The sequence below is a fragment of the Mirounga angustirostris genome, unplaced genomic scaffold, assembly GCF_029215605.1.
Source record: "Mirounga angustirostris isolate CCGP_5_RB_7025 unplaced genomic scaffold, mMirAng1.0.hap1 SCAF_8, whole genome shotgun sequence".
Classification (NCBI taxonomy): domain Eukaryota; kingdom Metazoa; phylum Chordata; class Mammalia; order Carnivora; family Phocidae; genus Mirounga; species Mirounga angustirostris.
Genome location: NW_026991716.1, coordinates 100,947,655 through 100,964,178, shown reverse-complemented (window position 1 = coordinate 100,964,178; position 16,524 = coordinate 100,947,655). Strand labels below are relative to the sequence as shown.

General features: G+C 36.2%; 1 protein-coding gene across 1 annotated transcript in view; it reads right to left on the bottom strand.

The window, feature by feature from the left end:
- Positions 1 to 16,524, bottom strand: part of RFX6 (regulatory factor X6) — a 56,853-nt gene that overhangs the window by 39,887 nt on the left and 442 nt on the right. The window contains exons 2-4 of the mRNA XM_045866058.1: positions 16,287 to 16,443; positions 13,402 to 13,525; positions 11,425 to 11,486 (exon numbers count right to left, since the gene is read on the bottom strand). Coding sequence (XP_045722014.1) covers positions 11,425 to 11,486; positions 13,402 to 13,525; positions 16,287 to 16,443 — 343 coding nt within the window. The remainder of the gene's footprint in view (positions 1 to 11,424; positions 11,487 to 13,401; positions 13,526 to 16,286; positions 16,444 to 16,524) is intronic.

Below are 16,524 nucleotides of genomic sequence, written 5' to 3'. Positions count from 1 at the left end.
AGAAAACAGTATGACACTGTATGAAGGAAGATATCAATATCATGCATAGGAATATGTATGAAGCATGTGATCTTTCAAAAATCACTTTCCTCAGGAAGAATGAGAAACCCAATTTACTGTCATCTTCACTTCAAACTTTTGTGCAACAATGAGGGAAAAATTATGTCATGAATCAATAAAATTTGAAACATGGAAAGTAACAGTGTTACAAATAATTTGTTATAAATGTGTCTATGGATCTTGAGTCACAGACAGGCATAGCATTTCATCAATTCTCAGGCTGTAGCTCATTCTCCTAAGATGCAGACTTCTGATTTATGACACACCCAAGTACAAATGCTACAACTATGATACAAAAGCTCATCAAATAGTGGGGATTTAGGAAGAGTGGCCAACGCCTGCTAACTTCTGCCTCCCCTCTCCTTCCCCACCCCTAACGCATGCAGCCCCACCTGCTTGGTTACCCATTGTTTCCATTTGCATTCATCTAAAACCAGGCAAGGAATGAAATAAAAGTGAATAAGGGGGTTTCCAGTGGAGTTCAGTGTAACCATATTTAAAATTTCATTACTTAGCATCATCATCTGAGTTTAAAGTGGACAAGATAGTGCAGGATCTGTTTTAAGGCCCCTTTTCTGATCTAGCAATAAAGAAAAAGACTTGGCAGAGCAAGTTCACCCCTAAACATTTTCAAGGTCCAGGACAAGAGTACAAATGAAAGCCCACATACCATATATCTAAATATTTAAGTATAAATCAAGCTAACAAACTGCTCAATACAATACCCCTGTTCTATCTTGACAATTTACCTCTGTAATGATCTGGTAGGTGGGTTTGAATTTAGAATTCTTCCACGTGTGAACATGGCAGTGGGAGAAAAGCCACCCTCGACCCTTCTCTTCCCAGGCCCTGCTCTTTTGTTCACTGTGAGGAGCCTCTTGTGAACACACAGCCTCCATGTCCAAGATCAATCCAACCCCCCAACCATCACCACCAAAGAGCTAGGACCTCCTGGTCACCTCTCAAATCTATGTATACTGGTGGAGCCCAGCACCCTTCTCAGGATGGATGGGGGAAGAGTCCCACATAGGAGGGAGAAGGCAGGCCTGGGGCTATTTGGACAGAGAATTCTGGGGCCCCAGGGACCAGCAATGTGGGCTAGAAGGAGAACATGGTCTTTCACTGGACACATTTACTCAGGCTATGAACTTGTCTCCTGGGGAAGAGAATAGCAGGAGGAGGGCCACTTTAAAGTGTGAGGCCCAGAGACAGGTTCTTTCCCATTAAGTTCTAAGGGCAAAGAAGTCACTTCTAATGACCCTCTTTGAGATGGAGAAGAAAAAGTCTTTAAATATGAAAACAAAAAATTAAATATATTATGATAAATGTTTTCAGAAAGAGCTGTTATATTTGAGAAACAATAAGGAAGGATGATCAAGATAAATGCAGATATTTTATGATTGCTTCAGATTGGGGACAAGTTTTCAATACAAGGACAATGAGTAGTCTGTTAACCTGAACAGAGTAGGTTTATAACCGCTCCTGTTTTATAATATAGAAAATACTCCTATAGTAGATGTGGAATAAAAAACCCCTAAGGTATATTGGAACAAAGGGGAAATGAAGGAAAGATGTAAGTGATGGAAACTCCAAAATATGGACGTGACATAAGTCTCCAATGAGAAACTAAAAGAAGGAAGCTTATTTAAGTCACAAAGAAGTTAACAAAAGCAGCTATATTAACAGGAATAGATAACGGAAACACCTAAAAACCATGAAAAAAATGAGCAGATTCAGATGTTATTGGGCCAAGTATATTAGAATTAGTTAATGAGTCTAAGAGTCTGAAATAAGTATTAATATTTTTTTTAACATTTTATTTATTTATTTGACAGAGAGAGTGCACAAGTAGGCAGAGTGGCAGGCAGAGGGAGAGGGAGAAGCAGGCTCTCACTGAGCAGGGAGCCTGACGCGGGACTTGATCCCAGAACCCTGGGATTGTGAACTACGCCAAAGGCAGACGCTTAATGGACTGAGCCACCCAGGTGTCCCAGTATTAATATTTTCTTGATTAAATTTTGGAACAAAGATATCAGAGGGAATGTCTTTGTATTAGAAGAAATAAAGCAAGGGATGTTTGAGAACAAGGGGAATGATTACAATGGAAATATCTTGTAATTTCATGTTCTCTGGCAAAGTTTTCCATTTATTCTACAGATGCTAGAGTTTAATTATATTTTAGCCACTTGCTGAAGTAATATATGTTAAACATTGCTTTAAAAGTTGATCATTTTCTTTTATTAGAACTTTGATCCTCTTGTTTCTCATCTATAATCCTTTTTTCAACATGCAGATAATATTATACCATGGTAAGGTGGTTTGTCATGCAGATTGGAGAAGAAATTACATTGTTTGGTGGTGGACAAAAATCACAGGACCAGTCAAAAGGATGAGCAGGAGTTCAACAAACATTAGAAGACATACTGCATCCTGACGACTATGCTAGATGTCAGTACAATGACAAAACAGACATGGAAGATCAGGTCAGGAATGTGCCTCTGAATTACACTGTTGTTCATGGCATCCTGAGCCAGACCACTTGCCAGACACGGAACACTGACCACACTGACCAATACGAAGGCACATTTTACTTCCATTTTTAAAAATCACCTTATGGTCACTTTTTAAAAAAAAACTACAACATCCTTTAGGACTCAGTAATACCGACTAATACGAATTTGTAAATTTTTTTCGTACTTATGACTTTAAGGAAAGGGTATTCTCATGACACAATTCATTTGTTCCTTATTTTTCTAAAATGACTGTATTACTTTGCCCCCTCCTTTCCAATCATTAGGGAAAAACATCTTTAAAAATGGAAGTATGTAATGCTTCCAACTACATTCAGACTCAAGATTTTACATTTTACTGCCCCCCCCACCGCCCCAACCCCAGCAAAAGAAAATCCTTTTAATTAACAAAAATCGTGCCTTGGAAAAACTTCATTGGCTACGATACTGCCACTGTGCAAAGCTAGAAAATCCTTTTAAAATAGTGTATTTTAAAGATTTTATTTATTTATTTTTGCGAGAGAGAGCACGCACACGGGAGCCTGAGAGCATGAGAGTGGGGGAGGAGCAGAGGGAGAAGCAGACTCCCCACTGAGCAGGGAGCTCACCATGGGACTTGATCCCAGGACTCTGGGATCATGACCTGAGCCGAGGGCAGACGCTTCACTGACTGCGCTACCCAGGCGCCCTAAAACAGTGTATTTTATTCACAGGCCAAACGTAAATGACACTATCAACCCAGACACAACTGAGCCCTCTTTGTTTCAACCGGCCATGTTGCCTCCATACTCTAGAAACAAAAGATATATATATCTTTTATATAATTTTGTATCCTAATTTTGTTTGTAATTAGAAATTCTTAAGTGAAAATGTTTTGAATATGTTTGCGCTCAGCAGAAACACTCCTTCTAGCTCAGCATGAATCATATTAAGCAAGCATTGATAACTAACAGGAACCTCTAAGATTTATACCACTGATCTGGATTTTTCATATTTGATGATCCATGTATAAACAAAGACTCCTTCTAGAATGTAAACTCCCTATAACAGAAAATCAATAAATACTTGTTGAATAAATAAATAACATGAAAAAAGTTAGAAATAACAATGTGTCATAAAGAAAACTTTATAAACAGGAATTTCTCAATTAAGGCCACACATCTAGTATCATATACTTAAATATATTAGCATAATTTTAAATTTGGTAAAGATTAAAGAATTCCTTGTCTAACATGATATAAGGAAATATACTAACTCCTTTAACCCTACCATGAGCACTGTATAAACTTATCTATTACTGTCACAATTACTTGCACTCCATAAATAACGTGTTTTCTCACCTCGGCACCCTTACTTGGTTGAATTCTTCATTGGGAACGCCCTTCTTCCTTTCTGTTCTCTTTTCTTAAGCCTCAGGCCATAGCTTTAATGCATGAAGCTTGCCTGGTTTCTCAGACAAATCTAATCTCTCTGTCCTTTAAACTCCTCTCTTGGTCATTTATGCTCTATAGCTTTATACCTCATACCACTGGTGTGTGTATACCTGACTTACCTCTCCCACTAAACTATAAGGTTTAGAGGAAAGGAATGGACCTTTTCCTTCATTGATTTCCTCCATAGAAATTACTGTAGAAAAATCCTCACTTATTGGAGGATGAATCAATGTCTCCTGTTAGAAATTTAGACACTTATAAAACAAAAATTCCCTTAAGGCCAACTGTTTCAATAACTGCCTCGTAGCACTATGCATTCCCAGGTCACCAGTAAAATATTGGGGTCGAACAAGAGTTATATAGCTAAACAATGTATACAAGGGGCATGAAATCAGTGTATTTAAGTAGAAAGACTGTTGCCAGGAATATAAATTTTAATATTTTGTAATGACTATTGTAATGCTTTAGCACTTACATATCTAGTTTCTTCTGGAACCAATAAAATTAATAATCTTTCCCCCTTAACCTTCCTTTTAGTCTACATGATACATGTTATCACTTGAGTGATGATTTAATGTCTTTGAGAACAGAGAAGAGATAATAAATGAGCAGCTCTGTCTTCCTAACAGCTAAAGGTAAACCTCATAAAACTAGGGAGAGTAATTTCATGCAAAGTATACATGGATTTTTCATCTCAAGCCCAACATTTTACAACATTATTTTACTGTTAATATATTCGCCTAAAATAAATCTTGCTAGGAAATATTTGCCAGAAATATTCTAGTACAACAAAGACATATGGTTGGTGCATGTCAAATAAAAATGTGTCTGCCTAAGTGTGAGCTAGCTAGTTATTTTCATTTATATACCACTACCCAATGCTGATTCTGTGGGTTACTCTGAATAAAGATTCCCAAACATTTCACAGTTCTTTCTCTCTATATGATTCTTATCCATTTTTATTTTAAAATTATATGATAAGTGCTTAAAAATCCTGGGTATAACTAGCTAATTTCTCTCAGAAAATGTTTGCATAATAACAAGGATCTTTGTGATTATCTAATAAATTGTGTTCATTCATTAGTGTCAATTATCCTCAGCCTTACATCAAATGACAGCTATCATTTACATTTTAGCACGAAAGAAGATTAATTCATTAGTTTTTATGTCCACATTTTAAAGTGAACATGTTATAAAATATAAAAGATTTTTAACAGGACAAAGGAAATTATTGCTGCTCTTACTACTAAAATATTTACATTGTGTCTAACACTTTTCTTCACTTGTTGATAAACTTCTACTTGCCCCTATAGTTCTTCCTTTCCAGTTCAGTCCTTATATAGAATTCCTGAAACATATGTTTCCACTGAGCTAGTAGCCCTGATGTTAGTTTACACTGCACAAATGATCACTGATAAGGAAATGATGGGATTAAGCTGTTCAGGGACTTGCAATAACTTTACTATGATAAGAGCAGCTGCCGTATCAGTTTTATTAACCCACTAAATCACTACTAATAAATAAGATAATAGCTTTTGTCCATCATGTCTGAAAACCAAGATTCGACTGATCAAAGTCTACAAGAAATTAAAATGTAACTTCAAATCAAACAGTCTACCCTGTCTATGAAATCTACATGGTGGGTCTCCAACAGTGTTCTCCCTTAGTCTTCTGAGCTATTCTGAGCAAGGGTGAGAAGCAGGTGCTTTTTCTTCACCACTCTATCCCCAGGGCCTCGCCAGCACCAGGACACTCAATAAAATGCTCATTAAATAAATGAATATTAATAGTGAAACTTTTTTGATAGCACGTACCCTATCCCCACTACTTGCACCTTAAAAACTCTTCAGCAGCATGCTTTGTACGTTGATAAAAATATGAATGGATTGATTACTGATATAATCCATTCATAACATGAAACAGGCAAAAACTACTTTTCATTAGATACTCTTTTGTGCCTATCTGATTTTGTTTCACTGTTACTTTTTCAAAATCCAAATTTGAAAATACTGCACAGAAAAAAAATCAGGTGTATAATTTGGCATTGGTAATAAATCAAAGAGAAGACAACAAAAACCTCAAAAGCCAAGTCAGTTTTTATCTTGGTATTGAGAATGTGCAGAGTCCGCCGCTGGGGCTTCTTGGCAGAGAGGGGATGGTGATAGTGAAGGAAGGGATAGAGAGTGAAGCAACAGAGAGCAGAGCTTTGTCCCTGTAAACTCACTGGCTTTGTCCCCAAGGCTCACTCAGGTTAGATGTTCTAGAGCTAGGCTTTCTGACACCAGATGTTAACCTTTAAAGACCTTTTTCCGGAACCATTGGCAGCAATGACTTCTCATGTAGAACATGAGATGGGCCAGTGGAAACAAATTATTCAATTTTTAATTGTTTCTAATTTTGACAGTGCGTGATATCTCGTGATTTGTGATATCTACCTAGTGATTCTGTCCATCTGGATTTTTTGTTTGTTTGTAATGTATCTATTTTATATATTTTCTCTCTTCCTTTTGGTTGAATAAATTTTTGCCTCATTTTATTCAGTTACTTTTTCATCTTTCACTTTAATGAGGGAAAGAAGTAGCGCCTGCACAAAGGTGAGGACGAATCCTTTTAATACCCAGTGATGTCAGAACTTAGAGAAACAGAACCTGAAAATAGACACAAAATTCACTCCTATTTTTTAGATCCTACTAATCAATCTCTTCCTCACAAAGATCAGTGCTTCCCAACTATCAGATTTTATACAGGGAGTAAAATTTGAAGAGGTTCCATGAACCCTAAAGGCATCCAAGGACAGTTTTAGAAACAGTGGTGCTATCTTGTGCCCAGAATACAGAAGAATCTTTTGAGTTAATCATGATCTAAAATAAATTCTGTCTGAAGAACTCAAATGAAATGACTGGACATACTTTCGCTATTCTATGACATTTGGGCAAAAACTGAGAGCTTCTGTTTTTAAATAACCAACATTAAGCAGTTATATAATATTAATATATTTTAATATATGATCCACAGAAGTCAAAATAAATTAATATTAAGTTTATTTATATTTTTGAAATAATTCAATAAATATTTAGTGACAGTATGTTTAAGGCACTAGAATAAACACCACTGCAGTAAAATGCGTTTTGCAAAATTAATGGTAAAATTCACAGAAATTATAAGTTTCTCTTTCTCCAAAATATTCTTACTTCTTCATTTATATTTCTGTGTTTCACCAATTGTTCATATTTCCATAGACATAAAAATATTTTTCATAAGATGTGAATTTTTGAAATATTAACTAGCCATTAGAAATGATGATTGTAAAGATAATATACCAACACAGAAAAATGTTTAGGACAAAAATTAAAAGCAAAAAGCAAATGTGTGGCACAACCACACATTTATATAAAACATAAATATCTCTAAATAAATATAAAATAGTTTAAAGTGCCTTACGATTGAGGCTTCAGAAAACATTAGCTCTTTAGGAGTGCCTGGGTGGCTCAGTCAGTTAAGCTTCTGCCTTCGGCTCAGGTCAGGGTCCAGGATCCTGGGGTCCTGGGATCAAGCCCTGCATCAGGCTCCCTGCTCAGTGGGGAATTTGCTTCTTCCTCTCCCTCTGCCCCCCCACTTGTGCTCTTTCTCTCTCTCTCTCCTTCAAATAAATAAATAAAATCTTTAAGAAAAACAGAAAATGTTTGCTCTTGAAGAATTTATTAATAAGTTTTTAAAACAGATTAGGCAAAAAATGAAATTTATACCTCAAAAAATCAAAAGTTCAATTAAATAATTATTTTGTTGATATGACTGATACCAGAAAAAAAGTAGGATTTACTAGTTGACAAAGCACAAACTTTAGAGTCAGATAAACTTTGATTTAAATGCCAACATTGTTATTTTACAGCATGCGTGTGGCTTTGGGCAAGTCAATAATCTTTGAACTGCAGTCTCCTCATTTGTAAAACACAGTAATTCTTCTTTTTTTTTTTAAAGATTTTATTTATTTATCAGAGAGAGAGAGCACAAGCAGGGGGGAGCGGCAGGCAGAGGGAGAAGCAGGCTCCCTCCCAAGCAGGGAGCCTGATGCGGGACTTGATCCCAGGACCCTGAGATCATGACCTGAGCCGAAGGCAGAGGCTTAATCGACTGAGCCACCCAGGCGTCCCTAAAACACAGTAATTCTAATCTTGCATTGTCTTTGTGAGGATTTGAGAGTGTGTGGTTGTGCACGTGCTGTGTGTGTGTGTGTGTGTGTGTGTTCAGTGCTCAATAAATAACTTTTAATTGCATTGCTGATGTTTGGATGAACTGAGAGATTAATTTCATATTATTAAGGACAGTCAGGTTGAAAGTATATTCATTTCTCCAACCACTCCTATACTTTAACTCATTTAATTCTCACAACAAACCTGTGAGACAGATACTGTGTACCCTCTTTACTGATGAAAAACGGAACAATTTATCTGGTGTCACACAGCAACTCCATATGGGAGTAATGGGATTAAAGCTTAGAATTGCCCAACTCTAAACTTCATGCTCCTAACTCTAGGCAACTCTTAGAAATAAATAAAGATGGGGAAACTGTCTGGCTAAGAATAAGTACATCAAAACATTGCCAGTTGCAAGATACACAAACTCTACATCTCGCCGTTATCTTTCAACTTACTTAGTTTCCCTATGGAAAATATCTTTTTCCCCAAGATATCGAAATACCATGAATATAACAGGCAAGTTATAAAAAGCAAATGGCATATCAGGAAGGTAGAAAAAAATTCAAATTATTAATGCTTTGCTCTTGGGCACATCTGTTCTTAGATATCAAACACATTGCCTGAAGATACCACATGTTGTTACATAAACCTAAACACTGGAGCCTCACAGTGTCACAATGGACAGGGTTAATGATTCATCCCTAATCCTAAAGGCTCCTTCTAGGATTAATTGACTTTCTCTGCAGCCTGCCTGCCTGCCCTCTTGCAGATCCTGTGAAGACGATTTCTCTGCATTGCTTTGCCTTTTTTTCTACTATCTACGTCAAACACCATCTGATCTTTCCTCCACCTACACAATTCAGTAGGAATCAAATTCAGTAGAAATCAGCCAGTTAAACTGATTCAACTTTGAAAAACAAGTCCTCACTTGGTTAGAAGGGAATTCAGTCGTTTTCAATCTGGCATTTCATTCCTCCTTCTCAGACCACAGGTTATTAACATTAATAGGAGTCAATTAAATAAGTTTTAATTGATCATCGATTATGTAGCCGACAACAGAAAGGATATGAAAATGAATGAGACAAAGTCTCTATCCTCAAAATATTATCTTCTGGGGCACCTGGGTGGTTCAGTTGGTTAAGCGTCTGCCTTCAGCTTGGGTCATGATCTCAGGGTCCTGGGGTCGAGCCCCGCATTAAGCTCCCTGCTCCACGGGAAGCCTGCTTCTCCCTCTCCCGCTCCCCCTGCTTATGTTCCCTCTCTCGCTGTGTCTCGCTCTGTCAAATAAATAAATAAAATCTTTTAAAAATATATTATCTTTTGAGGGGAAAAGTTAAGTTAATTTCATATTAAGATAGGTACCAATGAACTGCTGTGAGGGTATAAAGAAAGAGCCTACAAGAAATCAAGAGGTAAGTAAAAATTCAAAAGAAGAGGGGGTTCATGAGGCATTTTTTTCAATGGATAAGCTTTCAACATACCTGTAGGGGAAAGGGCATTTTCCATGGAGGAAGACAGCATAAAGAAACAAATGACATTTGAGGGTGAAGCAGAGGGTACTGGGCCCTAATTTGGTGGGAACACAGGCTACAAGCTGAGAAATGAGAAGCAGATGATAAGGTAGGCAAATGGTTTGCAACTAAATCATAATGGACCTTGAAGGTCAAAGTGAGAAATATTCGCCATGAGCTGCTAAAACTTTCTGAGCACGACAGACATATGATTGAATGGAAACTTTAGAAGGTCGATTTGGAAGAGTCATACTGACTGGACTGGAAAGACAGAGTGAAGGCCAGATTATGAAAGTGAGAATGGAGAGAGACCAATTCAAGAGAATTCATAGAGTAAAATTTATTCTTTTTGGCAAGTGACTAAGGCTGAGCTATCCACTAGGGTGGTTCCGAGTCACATGTGGGTACTGACCACTTGAAATGTGACTAATCTGAATTGAGATGTGCGATCAGTATAAAATACACCCTGGAGCTCAAACACTTAGCAGGGGAAAAAAGAATGTAAAATATCTCAATAATTTTCATTTTGATTATTTGGTGAAATGACAACATTTTGGATATATTGGATTAAATAAAACATTAAAATCAAATAACATCTGTTCCTTTTTACTTTTTTAAGAGTGGCTACTAGAAACGTTTGAATTAAATATGTGGCTGCATTATATTCCATTGGGCAATGCTGAACTAGATGTTAGGGCAAAGAAGACACTGGATGAGCTAGCAAACGAATGGTAGAACAGGGAAGAGGACTTAGCAGGTGCTGTGACAGAGAAACCAGGGGAGACACTTCACACGTTGATTTATCTTCAGAGGGCTCTGTCAGCAGGTTCACGCGCTAGATGGGTGCCAAGGAAGATGACTAATGGTAACAATGAGCCAAGGAGTTTCTGTCCAGGTAAAGACATGGGCTAGGACACAAGCATGTGAACAATGGTAAGGGAAGGAAGCAGAGCTACTCTTTCAAGGAACAGCAACGAGAAGCAAAATAACAGAGCAACTGTGAAGAGTAGAGCAGGTTTGAGAGGATTTTATTTTTATCCACCTGAAATAGACCTGAATAGGTTTGTAGGCTGGAGGAAAAAAAACCCTGAAAACGCCGTGGACAGAGGCAATCATGGATGAATCAGAACCTGTGCCTGGGGTCCTACAGAGACTCCCACAAGAGAAAAGAAAAGCTGAAGCTATCAAGAGAGAGAACTTACTTTATGTTTCTACGTACATGAAGAGATGACCAAAGAAGTCATTTGTGCAGGTCACTCGTCTTAAAGGGAAAGGAAGAGGATATTAAGAAATCATCACCTGGGAAAGAAACGCAGAGGAAGAACCTGAATCGTACTTCACCTCCTGGCTTTGGCCTTGCCTTTGGGAGTGCTGTGGGCTCCATCGGACCCCCTATCAGCCATAGACATGCCCCTTTCGTGACACTGGTGCCTTTGTTAGTGGCTTGAAGATTATGACAATGATTCATTTAAATATTTTATCGGAAGAAATAACATATTATGATTTTTCAGTATAAGTTTTGTTTTTTAAACATCATTCTAAAATCCACTTTTTTTTCTTCTTAGTTCTTACAGATGGTACAAATCTGCTTCGTCAAGAAGAGAGTACCTGCTTCCACTCACTGATAAAGACAATCCTTATTTTACATGCGTCAGTCCTCATGTACAGTGTATCATATGTACAGATCTGATATATGCTCATCAGTGGGTCTTACTTTGAATGGCCTCTTGTTCCAAGTCGCCGAGTTGTCAAGAGGGGAAATTTCTGGCGAATTGTCTAAAAGGAAAGTCAATTACTTTAGTTTTTAGGAAGTGTGTGGTTCTATTGCAAGCAACTTGTAACCACTTAATTAGAGAAAGTAAATGTTAAATTTTGAGTAAATATTTAGTCTGGAAGAAGTAACATCATACATGTACCATATTGATAAGCAATAATACATCAGCAGAGGCAGGAAGATACTTTTTTGATGAGATGATCCTACTGCTCTTGTCTCAATTCCAAAGCGGATCATACCAGTATCTGCTTTCACTTAATGTGACTACGAAAGCAATTATTACCTTACTTACATACTTAAAGGAAAAATTTGAGTATCTTTATAATAATTTTATCCGGAGATTTGCCACAATTAAATCTCCATCTCCAACCCTGAGAGAACACAGGAAACTTTCTCTGCCTTACCAGATCTCCACAGCAGTGTTTTAAAGTTTTTCTTTTCTATGTTCTTTTCTCTAAAATTTGCTAAAAATTAGCATTAGTGATTAAAGAACGAAATCTTTTCTACATGAAACATGAAACTGTATGATCTCCTAAGGGCTCCATGGCAAACTTCTTGTATATGTTCATTTCTTGGGGACTGGTTCTATAGTTTTAATCAGATTCTCAAGGTGCTCCATGATTCCCCAAACAGGATGATTGCCATAGGTGGACTCATTAAATAGCAACGCTGAAGTGGACATTAGAAATTGCCTTACACAACTTCCTCATTTTAGGGAGTGAGTGAACTGAGTTTTTAAAAAGGTGAAGTGCTTTCAGAAGATCTCACAACAAATTAGTTAGTCACTGTCTAGGCCAGAACCTAAAAAATGAGACTACCATGCAGCATATCACACTGACTCCCGTAAGCAGATACGTTTTCAAAATAAATTTATAAATTATTTTATTTTCAAAAACTGAGAAGCCAGACTACAGTATTCATTATTTTCTAGACAACGAGTCCCTCTACAGGTTAGAATTTGGATTTCAGTTTACATGCGATGCAATGTTTGAGACTTAAGCTTCCTATAGTTTTTCTTTTTTTTTTTTCCATGCAGAACGTGCCCTCTTTAATACCCATCACCAGGCTAACCCATCCCCCACCCCCCTCCCCTCTAGAACCCTCAGTTTGTTTTTCAGAGTCCATTGTCTCTCATGGTTCATCTCCCCCTCTGATATCCCCCCCTTCATTCTTCCCCTCCTGCGATAGCTTTTCTACGCGATCCTAGGTTCTTAAGACGGCAGAGCATGAGACGAATCTCAAAGAACAAGGCTTTCCCAAGAGACTGGTATTGTTTCCTGATTCTCAAAATAAGATCAACATACGTAAATATAGTAATGCCAATTCTATAGATTCCCATCCTAACCATACAGGTTGGGCAGAAAGGAATGTTTTTAAATGAGCAATATTTAATCAATCCTCTCACAACATCTTGGAGTTTGCGGTGTAAACATACCCAGAGTGAAATGGAGAATCAAGGGAACTATTTATGAAAGAAAGTAAAAATCTATTAAAAACCCATATGCTTGGACTAGCTAGACTATAAGCAAATCACCAATTGCATCAACAAGATACTTGTCACCTCCACTTAATTTTGCTTCTCAATACAGGCCATACCATACTCTTTAACATATTCCTCTTTGAAGGAAAATGTATGTCACTGCTCAAAGGGAGCTTCCTTTAATGTCACATGAACTCTTCTGATAGCCAGGGTTCTAATATTCAAAACATAAAGTAGTTCAAGGTAAAACCTATAGTAGGTAAAATCAAGACAAAACATACAGTAGTTCCAAATACATCCGTAAGAATTTCATTTATGCTTGTGAAACAAGTTTCTTAATACTCTGTAAGAAAACTTGCTCAGATGAATGTGTTTCCACACCGTCTACCTGACGTGAGTCGAATTGTAAAGTAGTGTAGCCAATATGTGTCATTTACCTTGCCAAAGGTGGCTGCGCAGGCTGGCTCCAGTTTCTCTTTCCTGCAGAAATCTAAGTAGTGTGCATAAAGGATGCACCGCGGTAAGCAGACTCCTTCACATACGATGTAATTCTCTTCAAGCCTAAAAAAAAGGCAAAAAATTGGGTCAAACCTTTTCTTTTTTTCTCCTTTCCTTTCCCCTTTCACATTGGTCTAATGACAGCTCTGAATACAAACTCTGTATAAATGGGTTCATGAGCAGACATGAGTAGACTTGCTCTATTCCGGATATTATTAAAAGTCAGATCACAAGAACTAATGTTAGAAGAGCAACAGGCCCAATGCACTCCTGTTAGTGCAGTTAAAATACCATGGTGAAAATACCACTCCTACCTGGTCTATATCCCAAAGAACAAGGTCTTACTTCTATGGAAATCCTCACTATTCATTACGGTTTGCCCCGTGAGATAAAATGGGAATGATGAAATTGAAGATGATGGGTTTTTTTTAAAGGATATTCTCAACCCTGAAGGGCTGCCCGGTTTTAGGTCAGCAAATGTTTACAATCTCTAACTTTCATTCACAAACTAGTTCTGAACCCTAAATGGTTAGGGAAGCATGATGATGCATTTATTTGCAAAATACCTAAGAGTAAACTCGCTTAGCTTAAGTCTGAAATGGTACTGATCTATTTCTCTTCCTACGCCTTGTGCTGTGATCAGTACTGTAACTACCTAATCCATACCATACACTTGAAACACAATGTATGTCTTCAGAGACATTTCCAAATATGACATACATAAATTCAACTCTGTTATAAATATACTTACGTAAATTTTGAAAATTTAGACATAATTCTATTTAACTTGAATGTCTACAATCTCAATTAAACACGATTTACATAAATGTGATAATATATATTTAAGTATTACAAATATCTGAACAACAATCAAGAACTCAGAACTTGTAGATTGTATTCCCAGTTTTTCTAACAATTCAGTAGGTGATTTTGACTAAAATTTATGTATACTAAAATTATAATTATTCCTATATAGGAACAATGCAATATAGAGTATGCATTCAGATTAAAATTGAGTGCAACTATCCAAGATCTCTGATTTAACCTATTCCCAAGACACAGGAGATAAAAGCTAAAAGAGATGTTCATCAGATGTAAAGCATCAGATGTCCATTTTTCTATGAAGAAAGAAAAAAAAGAACCATAACCCAGTAAGATTTGCATCCATAAAACCAAACACCTAGTTGACAGTTGAAAACTGGAATTACTCAGCCAGATTTTTCACTTTAATTTTCAGCTCTAATTTTTAACATCCCTAATAATCTACACAACCTTAAGGGAAAATTCTCAAAATACAGATAACTCACATCATTTTTTAAAAATATATACATAAGACTCTTTTTTAGGAAAGGCTGTGGAAAATTCAAACAAAAATTACAGCATTTTATAGCTTCAAAAAATATGAAAATCACTAAGAAAACATTCAACTATTTAAAAATTATATTTTAATGGCATGCATAAAATGTCAACTGTTCCCCTGCTGTTTTGATGTTCTTGTAGGCATTGTCATTACCTTCAAAATACTGAATAATTCCAGCCCTGAGTACCATATTAATTTTGGGTATGACATTTTTTTCCTTTAATTATAATGCAATCATATTTACAAAATAAAAAAAAAAACAAGTTTGTTTCCACTTGATTTGAACTGAAAAACTGGAAGTGATCATTCAACAGCTCTCCATAATATATCTTTAATCAACACTTCTGCCCCAATTATCCTAATAAAGTAGTTGTATCCTAAATATTCCAGATAATTAACTCAAATATTTACTGCTTCAGTGTATTTTTAACCAGTAAGTGTGACATCAACTTCCATAGTTAAACCATAACCTTAGAATATTTGATTTATATTTCAAATATTTGAAAAGGTTTAGTATATAATCACAAAAATTTAGTATATGCAAATTTTAACTCAACTGAAAATAAAATTTACTAGGTTTTTCTGGTAATTTTTTTAGCTATTATTTTTTCTATTGTATTTTTCTAAGGTTTAGATCATACTTCACATATAAACATCTTATACAACTAATCAGTAAATAGACCTTTTTAATTATTTGCTTGTTATTTGTAACTTGGGAGGAAATTTATACCCCTATTTCTTCATAGTATGTAAGAAAGCCTAGAGTTTTTACTTTAGATCCCCCTTCCTTTTAGATAATATTACAAAATGCTCTCTATATGTAGAAAGCCTACTGATAAACTCTTGGTTTTAAAAGGTTTTCCTCAAAATCCAATTCATGATATTTCACTGTAATAAATCATATATGACAGGTGCTATAAAAATAGTTGAACACTTATTTAAGATAATAGTAATATTTTAACTGGTTTTTCTATGTCTTCTCATTCACACATATTTCACCTAATGACCAATACACAATTGTTAATTTGCCCTCATAAGGATAAAGACAGTATTAAGGTACTTCCTCCTTATAAGTTGTTTTAAAGAATCATGTTTTATAAACACAAAACTACCACATAACAAATATATAATAAGGACCAAATTGATTTTATGTTAAGAAACCAAGTCATAAAAACATTTGTCATTGCTGACATTTGACAAAATTATACTTTGGGTCAATAATGAACAAAGTGATGGGGTTTTGCATTGCAGATCATTTTTTATCAATACCAGAATATTTCTCCATACCAAATATTCAGTGAAAAAAATGGATAAATTTCCTATTGGTGTTTTAAACTTCCCCCAAAAAGTTTGAGGGAGAAGCAAACTGAGAAAAGCAGATTCTGAAGATACTTTTTTTTTTTTTTTAAATACTGACTTTTAAGACTCAACAGGTGCTGAAACGTACCCCTGTGGGAGTCTTACCATTGCAGGGTGAGCTGAGTCTGCTTCTTTTTATCCTTCATCATCTGCGTGATGGTTTTTTTCTGAGAGAGGTGTAGATCGGCTGCTTTGGTTTTGTTGTCGTGACTCTCTCCATCCTCTTCTTCAGAGGAAAAGTTACCATTGCTTAAATGCATTTCTGATTGCAAGTTGAAAGAATGATAAAGAAAATCAGAACGCGAAATCAATTAAATCGTCTTTAAAAGTACCCTGGCGTCAA